Source organism: Centroberyx gerrardi, chromosome 13 (assembly GCF_048128805.1).
Source record: "Centroberyx gerrardi isolate f3 chromosome 13, fCenGer3.hap1.cur.20231027, whole genome shotgun sequence".
Taxonomy (NCBI): Eukaryota; Metazoa; Chordata; class Actinopteri; order Beryciformes; family Berycidae; genus Centroberyx; species Centroberyx gerrardi.
In genome coordinates, this window is record NC_136009.1 from 17,358,055 (window position 1) to 17,381,091 (window position 23,037).

Consider the following 23,037-nt stretch of genomic DNA (forward strand, 5'->3'; position numbering starts at 1 on the left):
CTCGCTTGTGCCTGCAGCAGTCTATATAGATTGGAGATTTTCATGTGGCAGTTAGGCTGCTGGGAAATACACCCCAGGGGATGTGCTCTCATTAAGGACAGTGGCTCCGGGCACTTTTCCACTGCTTCCTGTGGCCACTGACCTCCTTTTCACCCGTGGGCTCGCAGCTACACCGCGGCTCTGCTCCTCGGTCTCCCTGTCACTCCCAACAATCCCCCGGGGTCGTCACATGACTGGAGTGACTCCTGACCTGCCTGGCCTCCCGCAACCCCTCCCCTCCCGTCGGCGAGTCGGCTAGACTGATCACGGACAGCGTGAGGGTCACACGTGCCCCCCCAAAATGGCGGCTATGTCCTTGGGCTTTTGAAGGAGGAATTTCCAGCCTTGATTGTGTCAAAACATCTTGTCAGAAATGGCCAGCCTCATGTGTCATCTTAAAGCGGTAAAGTTGCAATATTATTTATGTGGGAAAAGTTTGAGCAATACTGTAAAAACCAACCAAGTCAACTTTTTTTTCTCATCCATCACTTTTACAATAGTCTCTTAGAGCAAATTATTGATAGAAGGCACCTGTCCTGTTGGACCTCTTGCTTGAGTTCAAGTGAATGTCGTACTGCTTGAATGGACACAAGCAGGATAATAACATTGCTTCATCTCCGTCCTCCCTAAGCCATTTCTGCAGCCATTTCCACCCTGTTGTGGTTCATTATGGCCACAAGACAAACTAGGAAGTGAAGAGCACCTGAAGGTATGTCACCAAAGTGATCTAAGATCTTGACTATGGGAGTTAATCATTGATCAAGAAAACATTACAGTGGACTTGGGGCATTATAGTTCTGCGCCCGAAGTGTGCAGAGAAATATCAATAAAAATCCCCCTGATCTTTTTTTTTTTTTTTTAATTAAAGGCTAAAAGCCTGATGCTCCCTGTTGTTGTTGTATGTGAGCGCAGACTATAGACCATCTTCATTCCCGTTGTCCATTCTATCCAAAAATGTATTCAGAAATAATCAAATCTTAGAAGGCAAATTGTTGTCATCACATACACAGAATTAGTCTAGTATTAGCGCATGAAGGACATGGTTTTAAAAGCTAGACTGTGGTGTGGTCCTGCATCTCTGATTGGTGGATTGAGATATCAGACCAGTTCTCATCAGTACCACCCATACTTATATCTGCAGGCAATACAATTTTTTCCTCTACTAGTATGCAATCAGATTATTCTCAAACACACATACACACGGAGCCTCCACACTCAAACTGTATTCCACCTATGCAGCATTCTGCCTTCCCGTAAATGACACTTGCTTCCCCATACGTGTGAGTTTGTGCTAACACAAGGATGCATGCACACACACGCACGCAAACACACACACACACACACACCCTGTAGGTATAAGGTTCCGGTTGGTATATCTCTGTCTCTAAGCCCCAGTTTGATGCCCTAGTCTCATGGTATCCAACCCCCACTCTTTCTGCATCCCCTCAGGCTCTTGTGTGTGTGTGTGTGTGTGTACGTGTGGTGTGTGTGTGTTTGTGTGTGTAAGCTGGCTACTGAACCAAGAGGGCATTGTTTCTCTCCAGTGGGGTTTCATAATCGAACACTCACATTTATGCACCCATTCACAAGGATACTAAAAGTAGAAGTAAAGCGAGTGTGTTCTTAAACAGTTGAATCATCCATGGCAGAATTTAAACTCATGAGCTTTGGACGGTGTGATGCATGACTCTAAAATGCTACACATTTGGGTGGATACACATTCGTATCACTGCAGATAATTACACATGCACTGATTGGACTCTTTCCACAGGAGGTGCAAACTCCAGTCAGCCTGCATCAGGTTGTGTGTTTCTTAGGCACATGTGTGAGTGAGGCGGGGAGGAGAAAAGACAGCGGGCAGCAGGGACAAACCCGTCAGCCACTCAGATCACATCAGGTCTGTCGGGACACATTGGAGCACAGCGAGCCTGATGGGATATGCCCCCCAGGGGTGCGAAGCAGGCCAGATGACATACAGACACAGGGGCAGGGAAAGAAGGAAGGAAGAATAGAGGATGGCACATCCTGCCTTTAATGCACTCTTATGCACAATATGTTCCGATAACACACACGCAATTATGAACGGTAACACTAAGTGCATACGGTTATGTACTAATTATGCACTAAGACCATACCATCACACACACACACACACACATACACACATACACACGTACAAGCACACATACTGAAGCATGCAAGCACGCCTGCAACCCCCTCCCTCCACACACACACACACACACACACATAGTTATATTGTCGCAAACATGTAGCCTGGATCTCACACCAGATAACCTACATCTCAAACAACAAGGCGCATATGCTAATGTGAAACGTGAAGGCATGATGTTTATGAGCTGCACACGATGCATATGCTTCTGCATGTGGATAAATGCACAGACACGCTTGGGTACATATGTCCGCAGGGGCAAAATGGGAAATAGACACTTCTCTTCATGCCTGTTCTTTAATTGGGGCATTTATTGTTTTGTGGTGGTGTTTACTTCATTAAATTAAGGCACATTTCAGAAATGCAGCATGTTTCAAGGTTTATATAAGCAGAATTATGCTTTCAGCCATTAAGTTGCAAATTAACATATCTTTATGACTGTGGGATATGCCACTTGAAGATGCTTTTACATTTTCACACTAATCAACTTGACTTTAACGTGTTGGATTTCAGTTTGATTTGCTTTCATCACAAATATTGTTTCCCCCCTTGGCTGTGTGTGCCTGTATGTGTGTGTGTGTGTGTGTGTATTTGTGTTTGTGATTGCGTGTGTGTATGTGTGTGCATGTGAGTGTGTGTATGCTTGCGTGCTTACGTTAGTTGTCCACAGCACCTTCACGTCAGCTCAACTGTTCTCTTTCTCAGTAAATCAGAAAAATGTACACTGTTGTGTGTGTGTGTGTGTCTGTGTCTGTGTGTATAGAGGGGTGGGGGGTGGGGGAATGGGGGGTTTACAAGGACAAAATGAACTAATGTTGAATATTCCGTATTGGTTTTAGTGTAATTCTTTTCTAATTCTTAGTTTATTCAATTTCATCTCCTTGAGGCTGGTAGGTATGGAAATTAGGTCTGTTTTTTTTTTTTTTTGCCTGTGTAAATTGCAGCTATCACCTCAAGCCTTTTGAACAAGATTACCCAGATGGCCTTGCGTGGTGCGCCTGAAGTTTTATTTTCCTCCTTTCCCTGCTTTTCCTTCTTGGCTGCGGGGGTAAGGAGAGGGAGCTGGGAAGCCTCCTGAAGGCTGTGGGCGAGGCCAGGAGGCAGCAGCTGTGGCAAAGAGAGATCTGGGGGAAGAAGAAGAGTGAGATGGGGAGGAGGCATGGGGGGGGGGTGGAGGAGCCTGGTGCAGGGGGTGTTGTGTGTGTGTGTGTGTGTGTGTGTGTGTGTGTGTGTGTGTGTGCGTGCAGGGGGGGCACTAAATCTAAGGCTGAGTATGCCAGCCGTTGTGAACACTACCCCCTACCTGGCTTGGCTGTCAAGGGGACCGGAATAACCCTTGGAGTACACAAGGAGGGGGCTGGTGGAGTGCGTATGGGCTGGATGGGAACAGGAAGAACTTGGGGAAGTGTGTGTGTGTGTGTGGGGGGGTTGTATGTGAACATGTTGTGTGTTGGGTAAGGTGTTGTTTGCAGTGTGCCCATGTAAATATGGCATTACCACATCACCAGCCATATTAGCAATACTTACAATTCAAAAAGCTAAAAATTGAATCGCGTCCTTAAATGGCAGTATTTGGTGAATAACATGATAAATAGCAACCTTCTGCCCAGGTGATCATTGTTGTGCGAGTGGTGGGATTTGTCGTTGGGTTTCCACTCACCGTGCCCTGGACATAATCTGCTGCTGGTTTTGTGCCCCGAGGAAGAATATCATTTTAATACATTAAGGTGGTGGAGAGATAGGGAATTATGCAGAGTTAAAGTGTTCACCTGTTTATTATTCCAACATGCGACAGCCCCCACCACACTAATCTCCAAAAGAACACACCCAACTCCCAGATCGCTGATCTTGGCTTGGAGGCAACGGTGAAAGGAGATTCTCACCTGAGATAAGGTGAGGAGAGGAGCAGAAGGAAGAGCAGGAGATGCATATATCACCTAAAACATATTCACAGGAAACAATATTGGGGGAAAAAAGCTGATGGAAGAATGTGATATTCCACTTCTTCCTGTGATTAAAGACACTTTCCTAACTGGGACCCATGCGGTATTGCTTAAGGCATTTGTAATATTTAGTGCACAGACACACTTGCAGGTGCAGTGGATAGACCTATTTGCTATGCATCACTTCAACTTCTATTTGTCAGAATTCTGAACATAGTTCAATGACAAACAAATGTCTCAGTATGTAGCCCGTATGGCCAGGCTTTTGGGTATGCTGCTGTATCAAAATCCCCTTCAAAATCAGCAACAGCTTTTTGGATGCCGCTGCCAAAGAGTCAATAGTAGGCTATCACTGTTTGTTTTCAGTCCCTCCATTTGTTTGTTTTGTTAAGGTTTTGCTCTCCATCATAATGAATCACTTTTTTCATCTTGTTCTTATTTATTCTCATGGCTGGAGGTAGAATGTGGTGGTTGATGAGGGGCTGAAATGAACTGAGCCTTAGCCTTAGCCCGGGGGCTGGCGCATATCTTAGCATAAGTGATGGCCAACCGGAGGGCTAGAGCCTAGCTGAGAGCGCCCTCAGGACAGCAACTCTGACAGATCATGTATTTATAGGTCTGTTGAAAGACCTCTATTGTGTCCCACATAGCCTCAGAGCACGTCTGTCCTCTGTATTATAATAAAGCCTCTGGCCTTACCACTATGATGGATGGGTGGCCCTCGAATGGCAAGCTCCAGAATCATTAGAGCACTCCTAACATGCAGGTCTACCCATGTGAAAGGCTGGTTCAGGGAGGGGTGCTACCGGTGAGCAATACAGTACAGTTGAGGCCTTTTAATCAAGGCTAGGTAGCCCTTATTAATTCTCAACTAAGAGAGAGAGGGAGGGAGAGAGAGGGAGAGAGAAAGGAGAAAAGGAGAAAAGGAGTGAGGGGGGGGCAAGTTGCTGATGTTTTGCCAAAGGATACATTTGCAATTATCTCAGTGGCTTAAAACGCCCTCCAGGCTTCTTCAATACAGGTTTGAGTGTAGCACCTATAGCATTTACAGACAGGTTCAGTGGTCAGATTTCACTGCTGCTGAAAATTTCACCAAAGTGAGCATTCCATCACATCTCCATTGGGCCGTATACTTTCAGCGTAGAGTGTATGAGCATGAAGGTATATATAAGCATAGCATACATATTAGGAGATTTTGGCGAAACTATAAAAAAAACGAAAACAGAACTTGCTTAAATATGCTCCGCAGCCCTAACACTGCTCGGCTTTTCTGTGCCTTAAGCCTCACAAGCAGAGTGGCGTTTGAGCTGTTTCCCAATTTCATGTTCTTCTGTTACCTCTGGAGTAGAATATAAATGATTCCCTCTCAGTGTACAGTGTATGCCAAGGGGCCTGCAGCGACCATAGTCCGGTCTAAAATTCCTCACTGCAAGCGCACCATAACTCAAGGCCCGACTGATAAATAAACAATGGAGAGCGCAGCAAGTTGAGCAGCACTACCCCAGATCCTCCACTTGGAGCGCTGTCACATATCAGGGCCCAATCACCATGATGGGGAGCAGTGGGTTCGATGAAGGTTGGTTTAGAAAATCTACTGTTTTGGGTAATGAAGCTAAAACTTGTGTCTGGTCTTTTTGAAGTCTGGTACAGTAAATGTAACCATGTACAACAAAGGATGTGCATAAATCCAGGATCTGTAGTGGTGCAATGAAGGGTTTTCGGTGGTGTAGGTCTGCTTAGAACATTTTCCAAAAGTCCATTTGACTTCCTTTCATCTTCTGTTTTATTAAAGTGATTAAAATATTCTTATGGAGTCTCAGAAGCTAGCTATGTAGGAAAATGTATGTTCTATTATAAGAAAATATCAAAATATAGAACCCACTGTGATTCTGCCATTGTTGGCCATTGTTTTTGGCCATCCACTACCAGTGTTGCTGCACTATCTAAGACATTGTGCTGCTGCCCAAAATACCTTGTATGGGTCAGTTGAGAAAACCATCATCAAGGTGATCAAAGGTTACTTGGTTCAGATCTGATCTACAATAAAATTGGATTAATACAAGTTGCCTTTGGCCCCTAGAAGACTGGTGGAAGGTACAGTGTTATACATGGAACTGCAGAAATAAAGCGCTGTACATAAAAAACGACTTCTGTTTTGCACCTACTTTGGTTCTCAAACTGGACCAAGCCAAATAACCTATAAAGGTGCAAAGCTGCACTTTTTTTTATTTAGAGAGTAGCTCTTCTTTACAATAAAATTTGAATTTCTATAACTCAAGTGAAAGCTCACTCTGACATATTATTCTACTAGTGAATGTCCATTTGAGAACATTTAAAGCCCCAAAGACTATGGAGGCATTCATCACGTAGACGAACTAATTTTTCCACTAGAAATAATGGCTGGAAATATGTGACCATTATATTATAATAAAGGTATTTATGAGGTTTCAATCTCCAGTCTCAGTATGAGATATCTTTGAAAATTTGAAATCAGCTCCTGAGGCTGAGGGGAGGAGGGAGGAGGGGGGGGCACAGAGAGAGAGAGAGAGAGAGAGAGAGAAATAGAGAGGGAGGGATGTGGGAGTTGTGTTTTGCTTTTTTTGCCAAGGGTTACATTTATAATTATCTTGCTGGCATAAAATGGCCGAGAGGCTTTTTCAATAAAGGTAGGAGGCACCTACAGTACAGTGTATTACCTACAGTTCAGCGCAGTTAGAACAGGAGAGAAGACAGCAGATAGAATTAGGTAAAAAGACTAAATCCGGAGAACAAAGTATATCATCTAATCAGTGTATTCAGCTAGGACATTCATTAGGAACAGTAGCCGCTGCTTGCACGGTACTGTAGAACGAAGCACTGTAAGGGCTGATGATTTGGAGATGAGGTGAATGAGTCCATCCACTGACCTTCACTAGTGGTGAGTAAGCAGAGCCCGAGGAGCGAGGGAAAGATGGCCACAGCCAGTATCTGCAGGCCCCACTCTGCCTTTTGATGACTGGAAATAATCACTAGAGAGAGAGACATGATCACAGACACAGCACAGAAGAGAGGAGGATCTCAAATTAGCTTTATTCTCCTCAAAACCCCTGTCCTCTAAAGGACTGGAAGTCAGTTTCTTAATACCATTCATCTTTTCTCCGACAGGCTGTGTCCTGAGAGGAGGCTATCTCTAATTCCTTTTCAACTTGGTCTGAATCCAGGAAGTGAGGAGAGATAGGGCTGGACAGGGTCTCATTATACCCAGGCTGCCCCACAGGTAAGAAACTTAAAAACCACATAGGGTGCACAAAAAGTACCTCTGAATTTTAAATGGAGCACACATGCTCACACTCACACACACATTTAAACAATGTTTTATTTTGGTAAAAAATGTTCACTATTTTTCATATATAGCTCCATTGGGGTTTGTGTAGTCAAACAACAATACTGGCTGCCCTGGGAATTTGTATGTCACTCACTCACATTTTGAATATCTTCTCATGCATCTCATGCATATGCAAACTATGGAAATATGACATTTTTTGTTTTAATTTTTCAGGTAGTATTTTTGCTTATTTGAAATAATCAACAATGAGAGTTGGTGGAGTATTCCAAAAAAATAGCTGATGATGGAGGTTGATTATTGATACAATTACATTTAAATTTGTAAAAAATTGAACTCACAAAAGTGAAATATCACCTGAACTCTGAGGTAAACTAAACTGTACACAACCTACTAATACCTTTAGTTGGGTGATGATGGGTTTAATGCCTGCTCCTTAAATATAACTTACTACATACACACTGAAATTTTGATTGCATGATTGAGAGCAAGCATTGCTGTGCACCACTCACAGTTGTACCTCTAGCCTATGAGAATAACAGTCAGTCAAAAGGGAATCTAGGGCAAAGAGGGCTGAAAGGGAGACATATAGCATAAACCGTAGATAGCCAAAGAAAGTGGAGATTCTGCCAAAAGGGATGAAGACAAGACGACAGGGCTCCGTGTGGGATTTCACTTTGGATTTTGGCCCTGCAGGGATATGTGGAAGCACAACTGACAGGACTTGCGTGGAGAAGTCGGCTTTATTCAATATAACTAAGTAAAGAATGCCCCATCTAGTCACCAATGCACCAGCATAAATCCTCCAAGGTACGCTATTGCCTTGGTATGGATAGCTTTACCTCTCTGGCTGTAGAGAGCTAAAGCACTACATAATGTAAAAGATTGTGGTCTTCTGGATTCTTCTCCATTGAGTGTGCATTCGTTCAGAGGAAAAATATCAAGTTAGGATAGATGGAGTGAACTAATACTTAAGAAACCTCTAATATGTAACATGTAACTAGTCAAAGTCATACTCCAAATGTGATGTTGGACAGACATATTTATAGCAAATGTAAAAGCACAGCAGTGTAAAAACAGTCAACAGGCAGCCACCATAAGAACTGTAGTTTAAGATTTATTTCACATTTGTTGTGCTACATTCCTCTTTACTCAAATCTAGGGAGCGTAGGTGGGTCAGTCATGTTAGAAATACTTTATATCCAACTTCATATCAATATGTGCTAAGAGTAAAAGTGATCTTGGATTGGGTAGTACAATAAGCTTTAATCTGTTCAGTCATGTCTGAGGCAACAAATTTGCTTTAAAAAGAGTCAATGTAAAAAACACACAAACACATATACAATGACAGAAAAAATTTACAGGTCATTACTCAGTGGGATGTTATGATCCAATTAAATAATTCCCAAGGTAGCACATGGGGGTTAGTAGTTCATACTCCCCTATGAGGCAAATGGTGTGACATAATAATTTACTAAATTATTTTCTTTACCGAGTATAGAATGGTCTTTGACATAAAATTTTGATGATACTAATGTGAATTATATTTCATAGCATAATCCAATAAAATAACTTCCATTAAAGTAAAAACCACTTCATTGGTATCACAATATTCAACATCATGTTAATCATGAATAAAAACATTTAAAAAAATTGATACTGTTCTGTTGAAATTCATTGTTTATGACAACTGAGACATTCCGTACTGTAAGCAACACATTTGTGACCTTTTTCTTTTTCTTTTTTTTTTTACAGGAATAAGGGATAAAAACAGACTTTGCCAATATGCCAGTGGGAAAACAAAATCAAATCACTGGTGATAGGCTATGCAACATACTACATGAGCAATAAAATCCTTTTAATTTATATGGGGAAAATAGAAATCATATTCAACCTAATGTAGGCTCCAAGTTTTAAAACAAACTTCATTTGGGGATCCAGCGTATATAAATCCTTTTTAATTCGCTTTATGGGGGCTAGACAATCACAAATGTCCTTGAGATCTCAAACTTATCAAATGTCTTGCATCTTCTTATGGCGAAAATCTCCTGCTGCACCTCTTTTTTTTTTTTTTTCTCTAGATGGTTCTCAAGTTTAAGAAAACAAAAAAACATCAACAAGGAAACAAAGAAAAACAGAGTCCACAGAGCTCTGCTGCGTCAAGCGTTTGGCTGCCACAGAAAAGTCTAGCACCTCCTAGTGAGCGGGAGGTTTCTAGTCCAGCTGCTCCTGTTTTATCCTGTTTGAATTGGGTCCCCGCTGACTCGTCCTCCTCAGTTCCCTCCTCAGGACGTACTCGCTGAATTGGGATGAGTCCACGCCCCCCCCACAGGAGCCGGCGATCTCAAAGCCGCGTTGTTGCAGACGCTCTAGGACCTGGGAAAAGTGGAGGGGAAGAGAGGGAGAGAAAGATGTTAATGACACCGCTTGGTAGAAATCATAGAGGGGAAAAAACGTAATTAGCACGTTCCACTACAGGAACACCGGTGACAGACAGCGCTTCCTCGTTAGTCAGTGTCAACCTGGCAAGCCTGACCTCGCTCTGCAGAGCAAAAGTGAATTATGGGTCAAGGCACAGAGAAAACCAATCGGGGAGGTCTTCTGATCTCCATACACTGCGGTGCTAACGCCTGAATGCAACCTCAAACATTTCGTATACCGCCGCATAGATGGAAGGCACGGAATCTGGATCGCATCCAAAACTCTTGTAGTCTGTATGTTGTTGCGGTAACGCTACGTCTAGCATTGAAAACAGCATTGGGAGTAAGCTGCTGCAACATACGGCCTGTGATGGGAATTTGGATGAGAAGTGTAAAAAAAATAAATAAATAAAAAATAAAAATGGGTATTCATCTCCTCTCACAAAACCAAGAACCCCTGATTTTGCCTCATTTTCATTGTTTTGTGGTGTGTATGTGTAATAGCGTGTGTGTGTGTGTGTGTGTGTGAGCGTGCATGTGTGTGTAGCCGCCCCTGATCCCGCAGCCTTGCAGACATCTACAGACGTGTCCGGGGGGGCTGTAGGATCACATTCCATCGAAGAGGCCCCAGGGAGCAGCGAGGCTTTCTCTCTGCCACTTGGCTCGGTGTGGGCTGCTCAGCAAACCCCCTCTCTCCCCGTCCCCCCCCACCAGCCTCCCCCTCCCCCACCAGCCCCCAGGCCCAAGCCTCCGCCAAAACTACAAAGGTCCCCCTACTGCTGGCAGCTCTCTCTGCCCCCCCTCCCTCCCCGTCCTCCTCTTCCCCGAAACCCCCGCCCTGCCTCCATTAGCCGCAGATACAGCATCCACCGCCGGCGTGCTTTAATAACCAAACAGGATTATGGGCCCTGCCTGGGGACAACCTGCCAGGGAGCATGCTCACTCTCTTGCTCTCTCTCTCTCCGCGACTCACACACACTTCAGAGAGGGGTTTGTTTGTGTGTTTTTCGGGAAGGAGACAGAGATTTGACTTCCTCAGATGGAGACGCAGTCCAAATCATTGTGAAATCTTTTCAAATATGCTTCTCCTCATTCATTTATTGATGTGTATCTGAGGATTTTACCATCAATGAATTAGTGGAATATCAATACATAATCAGAGAAATATGGCCAAGTACATACTGAATATAAAAGTGCAACTTAACAAGTTTATGGATTCTTAAGCTTGTTGCTGTAAGGGAACCCTTATAGGTGCAATGCGATGTAGAAGACTTCTTGATGTAGAAGCATTTTTTTTTTCAAATCAGAGGTCTTGCAAGTATGGTTTCGCCTAGAACCCATTATGCATAAGAGAACAATGAAAAGTAAAGGCATCTAAGTGACGCGTGTAAGTCGACCTTCAGTTCTCCGAAGAAATACATTTGCAGGCTCCCCTTGGGAACATTGATAATGAATGATTCTGAGTTCATAGCTTTACTGCTCTGGAACTCAGGACCTTCTGAACACCTCTAACATGTTTAACAAGAGCACAACAAAGGATGTTTTAGATCAGCGAAAGTAGTCTCACACAGCAAGACCACTATTCTTCCTTCGGGGTCTGCAGGAACAGCCTCAAGGTGTCGCAGGTATTCACTTTTATTTACTTACACATCTCGAGTTTGAACTCTGTCATTGATACTCGGGAGGAGATCTTACGAATGTACCTTTACTTTGTTCTCAAAATCAACTTTGGAGGTCTCAATCAGCATTGATCAATCAACACTCTACGGCATTGATGGTCATCATCTTGGAGTTCAATTCAATCAATTGGTTCAGATGTGAGGACCAAGTTATGGGTGTTGCAGAGATGCAGGGGATGAAATCTATTGATGCTGACCATCGCCAGCTCCAGAGCCAAAGTAGAATTCGCTATTCCAGTCAGACCACAGCAAAAGTAAAGATAGTGGTAGGCTTAGTATAATGATGGCTTGCTAAATCTATGCTTTGATGAACTCATCAAAGAACTCGTTTTTCTGCAAGGCTCTTTTTTTATGATTAGATTAAAAAAAGATTAGATAGTCTCCTAGACTTTGCTATCAGACATCAGTAAAATTTTTAAATTCTATAATATAACAGAAGATGAAAGGAGGTCGAACGAACAGATTATCACCTCTGTCAATTTTTTTGATAGAAAATTGGTTGGAAAAAAGTGGGTAAAGGTAAACTTTTGAGTGTCTGTACTTATTTAGAGATGTTGAACACGGCATTGTCTCACAGTGGTATCAGTATAAATTACCATACACCCAGACCAGCCGAATGTTCCCATTACCTGGACAGAGTTGAGGTGGCAGTACCCATTGAGTGGGAAGCGGATGACGTGCGTGGAGTCGTGGTTCCAGCCGGCATTGACAGAGTTGCACATGACGTCACCAATCTCTGGAAAGACATCTTCAATGAGGGCCTTGTCGCCGCTTAGCGTGATCCTCTCGCCCAGGTCAGGAGCAACGCGCACCACCAAGCACTCGCAGGGGCGCGACACCCGGCCCAGCTCCCGGTCCTGGCGCCAGCGCTCCAGCTCAGCCAGCATGGGCTGCAGCTGGAAGTACCGCGCCTCCTCGTACAGCAGGCTGTAGTCCTGTAGGGGACAGCAGCAAGGGCATTGGCAGCTTAGGATAAGTGGCTACATCTCAATACAGAGAAAACTGCTCTATTGTCTAAAGTTGTACCATTGTAAAACCAAACAAGAAAAGGATAACATTTCTAAATATCCCTCTAAATATGTTGCTTGACATGATGGTTCTCTAGTACTTTAACATTATGCTAAAATTCCATTATACCAGCTCAAGTAACAACGAGCCTCACTGATCAATACCAATTGTTTTTTTAAAGAATCAGTACTGTCTCTATTTGTAGCTGAATTGCATGGCTCACTGGTATAAAACAAGAAGACTATAAAGACAGAAAACGTGTACAATTTTAAAAGTTTAAATGCTATCAAAAAGATGTACAGAAACTTATAAAGTGACACTGAGAGCATGATGTGACAGGTGTAGGGTCTTGAGGTCAACAGTTGAAAAATTATACTAAACAGAATTCATAAATATAATGGACATTCCAGGTTTAGTTAGACCAGATATTTAAATGAAAGTATTTTGACGGTCCATGGTCTCCCACTCACTTTTCTGTTGACAAAATGCTCAGAAACTCAAAAAATTGTACCAATGATCATAAAGACATATTTTACCTTTTAAGCATTCTTACAAAAGCCATTATCTATCAAAAACTACTGGCTATGTATATGTTGGCAAAGCCTTTCCAAGCCCCTGCAACATAAGGTAGACTGAATTGAATATTTAAGACTAGCATGCTAGCAGCCTAAACGCAGTGTACATCTTGCTATATTAGTTTTAGGTTGTGATTTTCTTTTTAATGCGAGTCCACAGCAGCTTGTTTGAAAACCACTGTTCTACATGAGCAACCAATAAACCCCAGCCAAGGCACCATTCAGCAAAATTGCAAAAGATACAGAGTAGAAGAGATGTAATACGACATCTAACACAGGGCTGCGTGGGGTAGAAGAGCAGATCTTTTACCCACAGGACTGCAGGGCCTAAATCACACCGCATTCCAATTTTCTCATGCTCCTCTCAAAATCAGCCCAATGTGAATCTGGCCTCAGCCTGAACTTGAGCCTGTCTTTTGTCTTTGCTTATTTTAGCTGACATACTTTCCACTGATTGAGTCACACTGTGGACAGTCCATCAGATAATGTGATTATTTGTTTTCTCCCAGGGCAAGTTTAGTAATTACGGACTAAATGACACATAAGAGTAAGAAGAACGGAATGCAAATGTGTCACATACAGTGAGACTCACCCCGTCTCTTCTGGACACTTGCTGCTGGAATATAGAGAGCGCTGCAGGAATCTAGCACATGCAATGTGGTCACGGACGCCAGGCCATTTATTTATTTATTTGTCTAGATGCATGCTTACTTTTCCTTTCATATCTCGAACGATCTTTGGTCACTACTAGCTGGAGGGGTCCAAACCGCCCATGATCACATTGCTGGTTTGATTGAGCTTTGTTTGGAACGGCCCTTTTATTTTGTCTCCAGCATGGGAACGGTTTACACCGATCCGGACCAGTGACCAAAGGCATACCGCGGCCTTAGCATTCATTGTATGTACTAAGTTGTAGGACTGCTGACTGGCTGATGGGACTTTACAGTTTCTGGGATAGTCATCCACTCACTTTGAAGTCGTCTGGGATGAGGAGCTTGGACGTCCTGAGGAAGTTGAGGATGTAGCGGAACATGTGTCCATCCCTGTCAATGAAGTAGTGCTGCTTCAGGCTGTCCAGGACTATAGGCTCTGTGCCATCAAAGAGACGACCAATTCTACCCACAGAGAGAGGGGTGGGGGGTTGGGCAGAAAGGGAGGTTGGGGGGGGGGGGGGAAGAGATACATCATGTCAACATTCACAATCTTATATTTGTTGATCATGGCGTGGGACAAGTGTTTCGTTACATTATTTAGTGCATAATCTAATGTCCTGCTCATGAGCATCCTGTATGCTGTGCGTATGGGTGAGAGAGAGAGAGAGAGAGGCGAGGCGGGGAGCATGTGCGGAGGGGTATGACTCGCTGAATTTCTGAAGCTCTGAATTTTCGTTTTTCACACCTTTGCACAGACATGCACGCATTACTGAGCTCAATGCACGCATCATCCAGAGATCCTGACAGAAAGCAACAAAGCAAGCAAGAAAGAAAGAAGGATGGTTGAGGATGAGGTGGTCTGATGGAGAGGTCAGGGCCAGCTGGTTGTTGGGTGCCTGAGGCGGGGTGCCACCCTCGGGGCTGGGCTCGGGGCGACAGTGCGGCCTCCCCGCCTCCAGATGGCCCCATGCCCTTTGGCCCTTTACTGCTGCTGTGACATCTGTCAGAATAACCGAGTCGCTTTTGTCTGTGCTCTGTTTTTTGGACTTGATGCCCCTACAAATTGTTTACCGCTCAAAATAACTATGGGCTTTACATCATAAGGAGCCACTTTGTGCTTTGCTTACTACCAGATAAATCCAAAAGCAGCTGATATCGCTGACTTTTAGGATACGCTGAGGAAACATTTTGTATATGCTCGACATCCAGTGTTAAAATCCAATATAGGCATGCGATTTTTTTGTGATTGGATCAGATTTGACATTTGCCTGTGTTGTCAGATGATGACATTAAACTGCGAGGAAACTCTAATGCACATAAACACATCTGGCTTGAGCAGAATTAACTCCCTATCAGACACTGAATTTTCCACAATTTCCTTCCCTTATGCAAGCGAAAGACTGGACATGAACATTTGACACTGACCCAAAACACTTATTATATTTAATAAAGCAAAGGCTACTGTGTAATCAACAAATTCACACATCACACAACCTACACATGACATACTGGTTGCAGTGTATCATTAAGGGCAGACTCACCTGGATTCGGGGTATTTGGTTAAGGTGGCCAGACTGCTGGTGTACATGTGTCCGCCCACATCGATGTGCACAGGGGCGTTGGACTTGGTGAGCTGCGCAGGTGTTGGGATGCCCTGGTTACTCAAGGGAGAGGCTGGCGACCGTGTGATCATGGGCCTGGACATGCTGGAGCGATTATCCTGTTACAAAACAGCACGCGTCAAGGGAAAGTATTATTGAACAGGTAGGCAAGACAGGTATAATGCAGTGATTCATGCTGAAAATGCATTTATTCCTCCTTTAAAACCACAGATCAAGCCATTCAAGTTGAATACATGACTGAATGCCACATTTCCCAGGACATTCAACAATGCGATATATGAGTTCTTGGTTATGATTATTCGTTCTTTGAACATTTCTTTAGTGCAACACACTCCACAGTCAGGAGTGGAACAGAAGATTTGTCTCTGCAAGTTAGAGCAGCCTGACCTTGACCTGAATGTTGCCACAATCCACAGCCATCCATTCCTGTGGGCCATAATCTCCAAAACCAAATTAATTTGGAGCATCAATCTCACAGCCATTGTAAATGAGCAATAATCAGTCTAGATTTGAATAATGTAATAGGATTTAGAGGAATTGTCTCCTGTTAACCTAAAAACACAATTAGCAGACAATCTCTGTAAAAGCCTTGAGAACAAATTGACTTTTCCCAAACAGTTAAAGTTTCACACTGAGTCAGTGTGGGGTGGGGGAAAAAATCAGAAATGACGTTTCTTTCATATCTCAATCACTGAAGGTTGCAATAGAGTTGCATATTGTATTAACGCTTGTGAAAATGATTAAGACTAGCTTTTAACAGTAAATTAAAGCAGGCTAAACTGCAGCAAACAGAAGACTGTGTTACTATGCACGGTAGCTCAGCCTATTGTAATATTCAGATAACGTGACATTATGAGCACACTATGCATTTGAGAGCAGCAGGGAAACAATCTATTCAAGCATTGCATTCAATAAAACCTAAGTGTGTATTCACTTTCGCTCATTTAGTAAAAGTGACTGGTCGACCACTAGGCTCCAAGTCCTCCAGTTTTTCTTTTTCTTTTTTTTTTTTCCAAGACAATATCGGACTTTACGCGTTTACCTGCGCTGGCATTACTGTGGTTGGAGAGGAAGTCACAGAATGGTCATTTTGCTTGAGAGATGCTGCGGGAACAGGATCTCCTCTGACTGCAAACATCAGCGAGGGCTCCCTGCACTCCGCCGCTCGTATCGGGAGTCGTTTGAGGGAAGCGTGCACGGACTCATCCACGGAACTGATTGGACGCGGTCGCTTTCTCGCTTTCTGATGTGTTAAGTCCATGATATCCGTTTCGTCCATTACAGCGCAGACTTCGGGTTAGATAGACGCGGTCGGCTTTCCGGCACACCTGCCAAATGTAGAGAGGCGTGAAAAGGGGCAGCGCGCACCGGGGGAAGAGCGGCGCCGTGGCTGTCACACGGAGCAGCTTCTTTGCAATGGCTGGGAGAAGTCAAAGCCCCCGACAACATTAGCATTGTAGTGCCCCCGGGCCTTTTGGGCTGTCGCTGTTTCAATGGCAGGTATGTGTGTCGCATTTTCAGAATTTCAGATTTAAAAAAAAAGCAGCTCTGCGCCTTCGTTTCACCAGAAGTGCTCGTCTGGTTTGTTTGAGGTCGGGTCAACGCGCACATCTGGACTTGCCACCTGGCCTTTGCCCTTTTGAAGTAGTCTTTCTGCGCCTTGCCACCCTCCCCCTGCTGTTGCTATCCATTGTTCATCTGGATCTGAAGCAGCAGCAGTTTGTTCAGCCGTCAAACCCTCCTTCAACAGTCACATTAAGCCCAAAGTTCAGCATACAAAACACGTTCAGTGACTAATTGCCATAAAAATAGCACATTCTGTGGTAGACTAGACCAGTCACCTGGACAAATGTCCCCAAGCTGTCCCCCGCCCATAGATGCATCTCAGTCAAGACCTTTCCACTCACATCAAGCAGTCACTCATAGCATTTTCCCTGAGAAATAGCCTGCATTCACTGATTATAGAAAACACACACCAGCTTCAACTAAATGAAAGAAAAATGAACACTCTCACTATCTCTTGCACAGAATATTCAAATAACATAAGTACCGTTTAGATTTAATAAAGATTGATAAGCATCAGCAGCAAGTACCAAATCACTCCAAAACAGCAGTCTGGCCCTCAGAGAAGACAGAGGCGCCTGAAACATTTACTTCTTGACTGATATCCCATTGGCTATATGTCTGGCATGTCTCTAAAAAAAGAAATACAAACCTAACATTACTGTACGATGATTACAGTGTGCGACAGTGTGCAAAACACCAACTCTGATGATCACATCACCCTTGCAGAACCACTACTCTAATGACATCATGGAATACAAGACCAGACCACAATATGTCCAATCCTTGTTCAAAGTATTGCCACAGCACTCTCCTGGGCTGTTTTTCTTAGAAAATGCAGGGAATCCACAAATTTTAATAACATTCAGATTAAAATTAATTAGTTCAACCACTGGCCTTAAAACATCCACATTTCTACTTCTCGTTGGCAGTGTGAGTTTCACACCTAGATACCCAATTAGCAATTAAGCTTGCCTTTGAGTGTAGGCCTCCAATGCGGTGTGTGATCCTGGTCTGATTTGCATGCCGTTTGTGCACGCGCTGATAAGCACAGGCAGCAGCCATACATAGTTTTAAAATTCAACTCCAGAATCCCTCGCAGAAGGCAAAGGGGCCTGCAGGGCAAAAGAGAGAGAAATCACATGGCTGCTCTTCAAAAGGGGACCTGTGTAAGGCAGCCGGCAAAGTGCGTGGGATCACACTCAGAATGCAGGTAATTTGTTCCCTGACTAATTTGTGGAGATGGTGGTGTGTGTATGAGTGTGAGTGAGTGTGTGTCTGTGGAGAGCAAGTTCTGAAAACAGCTCAGTGGAATTGGATTTCCTCAAAGCCTTGTCATCGCAAAGGTGGATTGAGTGTAAAATCTGTAAGGCATTATGGAAAATTGTGTGAGAGAGAGAGAAGAGAGGGAGAGAGGCAGAGTGAAAGAGAACTGGGGGTGGGGTGTGTGTGTCTGTGTGTCTGTGTGTGTGTGTGTGTGTGTGTGTGGGGTGGGGGGGTGGGTGGGGGGGATTGAGCTCTTGGATCGTGCAATAATTCTGACTCAATGATGGGAGTAAAGATACATGTCTTGTGGACTTTCTCCTGGACCAATAGCCACTTATCACATCTCTGCCCTATATGTACGCTCATGTGCCTCTAGGGAAGGTCAGAGGTCACTGCACCCTTAGAATCTATCAGTAAGCACATGGAGGACTGATCACTGATGCCTCCATGTAGAGCCGTCAGGTCTAGATATGCACTGCAGATCTTCCACTGTAACAGTTTCCCTACCTGTTGCCAGTTTGGATTGGACACAGCGCTAAAAAAATCTAAGTGTGACGCATCTCACATGTGACTGTGTGTGTAGTTATGTTCCCAAGTTTCCACTTTTTGTGAAACAAAGTCAAAACTTCTCTGTATTTAGTGGCTTGCTTGTTTATCCAGCTTGTGTAATTTTGTTGATGGCATCCACACCACAGTATGCTCCAACAAATCTAAAACAGGCACAGTGCATCAAAGCCTGGAGTTCTGGGGCTGCTCTAGTTTCCCCTGTTGTTTTCCCTCAGTGGTCTGAAATCTTTTAAGGGTAAGGCTTGCATGTTAAATCATCATTTTAACATCTTCCGTTACATGAAGGAACACTACTGCACTGGCTAAATAAACCGTAAGGTAATGCTGCAAAAAGTAGGAGTTCGGTAAGAATCTGCCCCTATCAGCTAATGCTGTACTAACACTGCAATAATGAAAGGGCCTATTGGGATCAGCATCAGCAACTAGCTTTCAATTTTCCATCCCACAATGCAACTCTTCAGTGTTTCGACATATCACACTAGACACCATTAGCATTTCAGATCAGAGCATTAACATTCAGTTGGAGGCAGGCAGACTGGTATTTACATAATCTGGATGGGTTGTCTCTGCTTCGTTGCCCATGGCCATTTGTTTCAAATGTCCACACAGACTTTCGGTTAACTTCACTCACTGCAAGTTGTAAAGAGCGCATAAAAATAGTAGGTAATGTGTATAGTAATCGTCATTACACCATGGCTTGGGTGAATACTGGGTTCTGATTGTCTGGTGGGTTGTGCATTATTTTAGATTTTATTAATGGAAATTAGGCATTATGAAGTGTCTAACCACAGGCAATCAATGTTTAGACTACTTTAGCTAGCTAATGCATTACTACAGTATATGTAACTAAACTTCCAATATGTCAGTAGTCTTGCACATTGTAGCCTCTACAAACATCTGTCTCTCTCTGCGTCTCTCTCTCTCTCTCTCTCTCTCTCTCTCTGAGTATTGGCTCACACATTGTGTTTTACACCATGTCAACTTCAGTGGCTGAATCTATGGATTATATTTATTTACAGCGCAGCATATTTCTCAGCAAGCTAAGCATGTTTGTGGTGGCGAATGCAGGACTGCCCACAGTGTTTACAGTACTGTGGCAACCAGAAGTTTATCAGTTAACCAGTTCAGACAAAGACTGAGGAGGCTGCCTAGAAAGTGGCAACAGCAAAGAGACTGTCTTGCCCTGGCCATGAGCAAAGTGGAAATGAGATTTTATGAGAAAATGTGAATGTACCACTTTTATCCCTGGAAAGTGGCTATGGCATAACCAGGGGGGGGAAATCACACGCAGTGCCTATGGGATAGGGTGATCCAATCTGTTTAAGATGTCTCCCTAAGAATCTAAAGAATCAAGACTTGATTCTGCAATGTCACACAACTTGGAGCTATCTCTCATACTCCTACAAAGTTTCAGCTTTTACATCCAAATGAGTTATCGAAGCAATGCTCTCACATTTCCGAAACAGAAAATATATAATCATACCCTGAATATTATTAGACTACAAGCCTACTGAAAAAGTCAGACACCTCATCCACCTCTTCAAAATCATCCTCTGTGGAGTTAGTTGTACATCAGCGTGACATCACAGATTAGGAGGTGGGATGAACTTGCTTCAGGCTGTGGGAAACAGTAGTGAATGTTCGCTGGTACACACCAAACTGTCCTCGGGCACAGGAATAGCATCACTCCAAGCTGAAATACAGCGGCGTTCCTCTAAGGCTTTCCAGTTTGTTAACAGCAAGTGAAGCACCTCTAACTTTGGACTGATTAAAAGGTCTGACAAATTTGATGGAACTGACCTGACCTATACACATTTGCCTGCACTAGACCAGAATGATTTTTAAAAGTGCAATTCGATTAGAAAATAATTGGACATCAAAATGAAAGGAAAGATGCGGTACATGGAAATTGGTGATGGCTTTGTTATTATAGCGCCATCAAGTGACCAGACCTTACAACCAAACATCTCAGTCAAACCCAGTCTATTAGTGCGCCTTTTTATACTGGTAAAATCAAGTGTCGGTTTTCAATGTAGGTGACCTGAACTTAGAGGATTACACGATTTTATTTTGAATTAAAATGTTGCTTGGAGTAAACAGCATGTAATTACAGACAAGTCCTGCTCTGTACCGTCCTGAGAAATAAAGTAACCAACCTACATAATCTACCCAAAATACATATTTAATCTGTAAACTTTATGAACGAGAACGTGAAGTAGACGTTTACATAACACATTGTCACATAAACCAGCACAGATCCAGACTTGCACTTGGTAAAACTATTATTTGCAGTGTCGTATGTGGACCTTGGAGTTTATTGCGCACGGTTACAGGTCAGACACGCAAGAACCGAGAAGACAAAATGTGTCCCGATTTTGTCTAAGGATTCTCTTTACAAAGCCACGGCTTGTATTAATAGATGATTCACAGAATCTGCATTGACGTGTGTAGAATAGGTACCTCCTGTCTTACAAAATAAGAAAAACCCCTCCGGCAAAATTACTCCACAATGGCGTCTTTCATTAGAAGATCTGGGGCAGTCAGGAAATGGAACTGTTTTAGGACAAAAATGACTTAGGAAAAGCCTTTATGGAGACGACAAAACGCGGTTTGAGTAAGTTATGAGCAAGTTATACTGCAACAGGGACACGGAGACGGTAATGTGTTTGGAGCTGAAACGCGCCAGGAGCGAATTCACACGGGTGATAACTGGAGTGTTTGCTCGACAAGATCGTAGTCTAATCTGCTGCTCGGTTAGATGCAGGGAAGCCTCAACATAGATTGTAGTCACATGCATAAATTTGTACAGTTACTAAGGAACAATAGCCAGGAAGTGGTTAAATATTTTTAAGAACTGTACCGCTCGAATCGCCTGGCACATGCGTAAAAGCGGCTGCGCCTCAATGTCCCAGTCTATCCAGCCTCGGAAATAATAGCAAACCAAATAAATCTCCGCTTACCTGATACATAGAATGGCATAAAGTATCTTTTTGTGCACCTTTTCCCTCCGATTTGGCCCACGATCTGCTTCTCTTCCTACACCAGTGAGAAATGCAATAGCTTGGCTAAGGTAGACAGAACAAAATACAGAGAATACTTGCTTCAGGGCTCCGAAACCCCTCAAGGCAAAGATCAGGATACAATTAGCTCATGTCTCTCCCCCAGTCTAAACCAATCTGCAGAATAAAACTCCGAGCAAAGGAAGAGATCTCAGCAGCAGTGCCTCGGTCTTTGTTGAGTTTATGTTTTATAAAATCGAATAAAGAAATCTAGTTTTTTTTCTGCATTTACAACACCCTCACTCCTGCCTCCAACTTGCCTATTGCCTCCCTCTCGCAGAGAGAAGCTGATTTTAATCGTTATGATTAGTTTTGATGTAACGTTCCCCCAGGCGATTTCTACAAATGGATGGAGTGTTTCTTTGCCAGGGAGGAAAAGCAGCAGATGATGATAATTATATAGATTGTTGGTGGAGTCCTTTGATTTTTTTTTTCTACCTCTCAAACGTGTAACCTATCTTTTAGTCTCTTTCCATACACAGGCCATGCACACTGCATGTGCATCAGACAACTTGTTGATTAGCCTACAATCAACTTATTAAATTAATGGAATGTGGTAAATGAAATTCTCCCACTGTAGTTTCTCCTTTGTAATCTTTTCTGCCTCTTTCCTCCCTTTGGCCAACCTCCAAATGACGTAGTTGTATAAATAAGCACTTGCAGCTTGCCTTGCCCCAATCAAGTCTGAATCAGTGCCTGGGGCTGATGTGCGAGCTCATTTCAAATGTTCAACCATGCATGATTTCAGGAAGATTGAGGCACTTCTGAGGCTTTTAGATTCACTTGGGGGATACAGACAGTAAAGGAATTGCAGGCTATAAGTCATTCCTCTTATAAAACTCCTTCGTAGGTGAAATAACAACATGCATAATTATTCTGTCTGAGTCACGAGTGCTGTTTTGTGCACATCTGGACATACAACTGAGACGGTTATTCCTTGCTTACAGACTCACCAATTACCCCAACATGTCATACATAATAAAAATGGGTAAAGAGTTGAAGCACCCTCTCTTTCGCCCCCTACTGTTGAGAGCACCAACTTTTCTACAACAGCTATGAAAGCAAACCAATTTGGCCGTGTTATTGTAACATTATCCATCATAAGGAGCAGCAAAAACATAAAAGAAATAGAGAAAATGTCTTTACAATCT

The 23,037-nt window shown here is 43.3% G+C and overlaps 1 protein-coding gene across 2 annotated transcripts; it reads right to left on the reverse strand.

The window, feature by feature from the left end:
- Window positions 1–8,583: 8,583 nt before the first annotated feature.
- Window positions 8,584–22,146, reverse strand: kctd1 (potassium channel tetramerization domain containing 1). Of its 2 annotated transcripts, XM_078287684.1 has the most exons (6): window positions 21,788–22,146; window positions 16,474–16,759; window positions 15,351–15,529; window positions 14,127–14,271; window positions 12,203–12,508; window positions 8,584–9,850 (listed from the first exon to the last, which is right to left on the reverse strand). In XM_078287684.1, exons 2-6 carry the CDS (start codon window positions 16,708–16,710, stop codon window positions 9,689–9,691), a joined length of 1,029 nt encoding a protein of 342 aa, XP_078143810.1. In that variant the 5' UTR covers window positions 16,711–16,759; window positions 21,788–22,146; the 3' UTR covers window positions 8,584–9,688. The 2 variants fall into 2 exon arrangements, with proteins under 2 accessions (XP_078143810.1, XP_071773129.1); XM_071917028.2 differs by lacking the exon at window positions 16,474–16,759.
- Window positions 22,147–23,037: the final 891 nt, after the last annotated feature.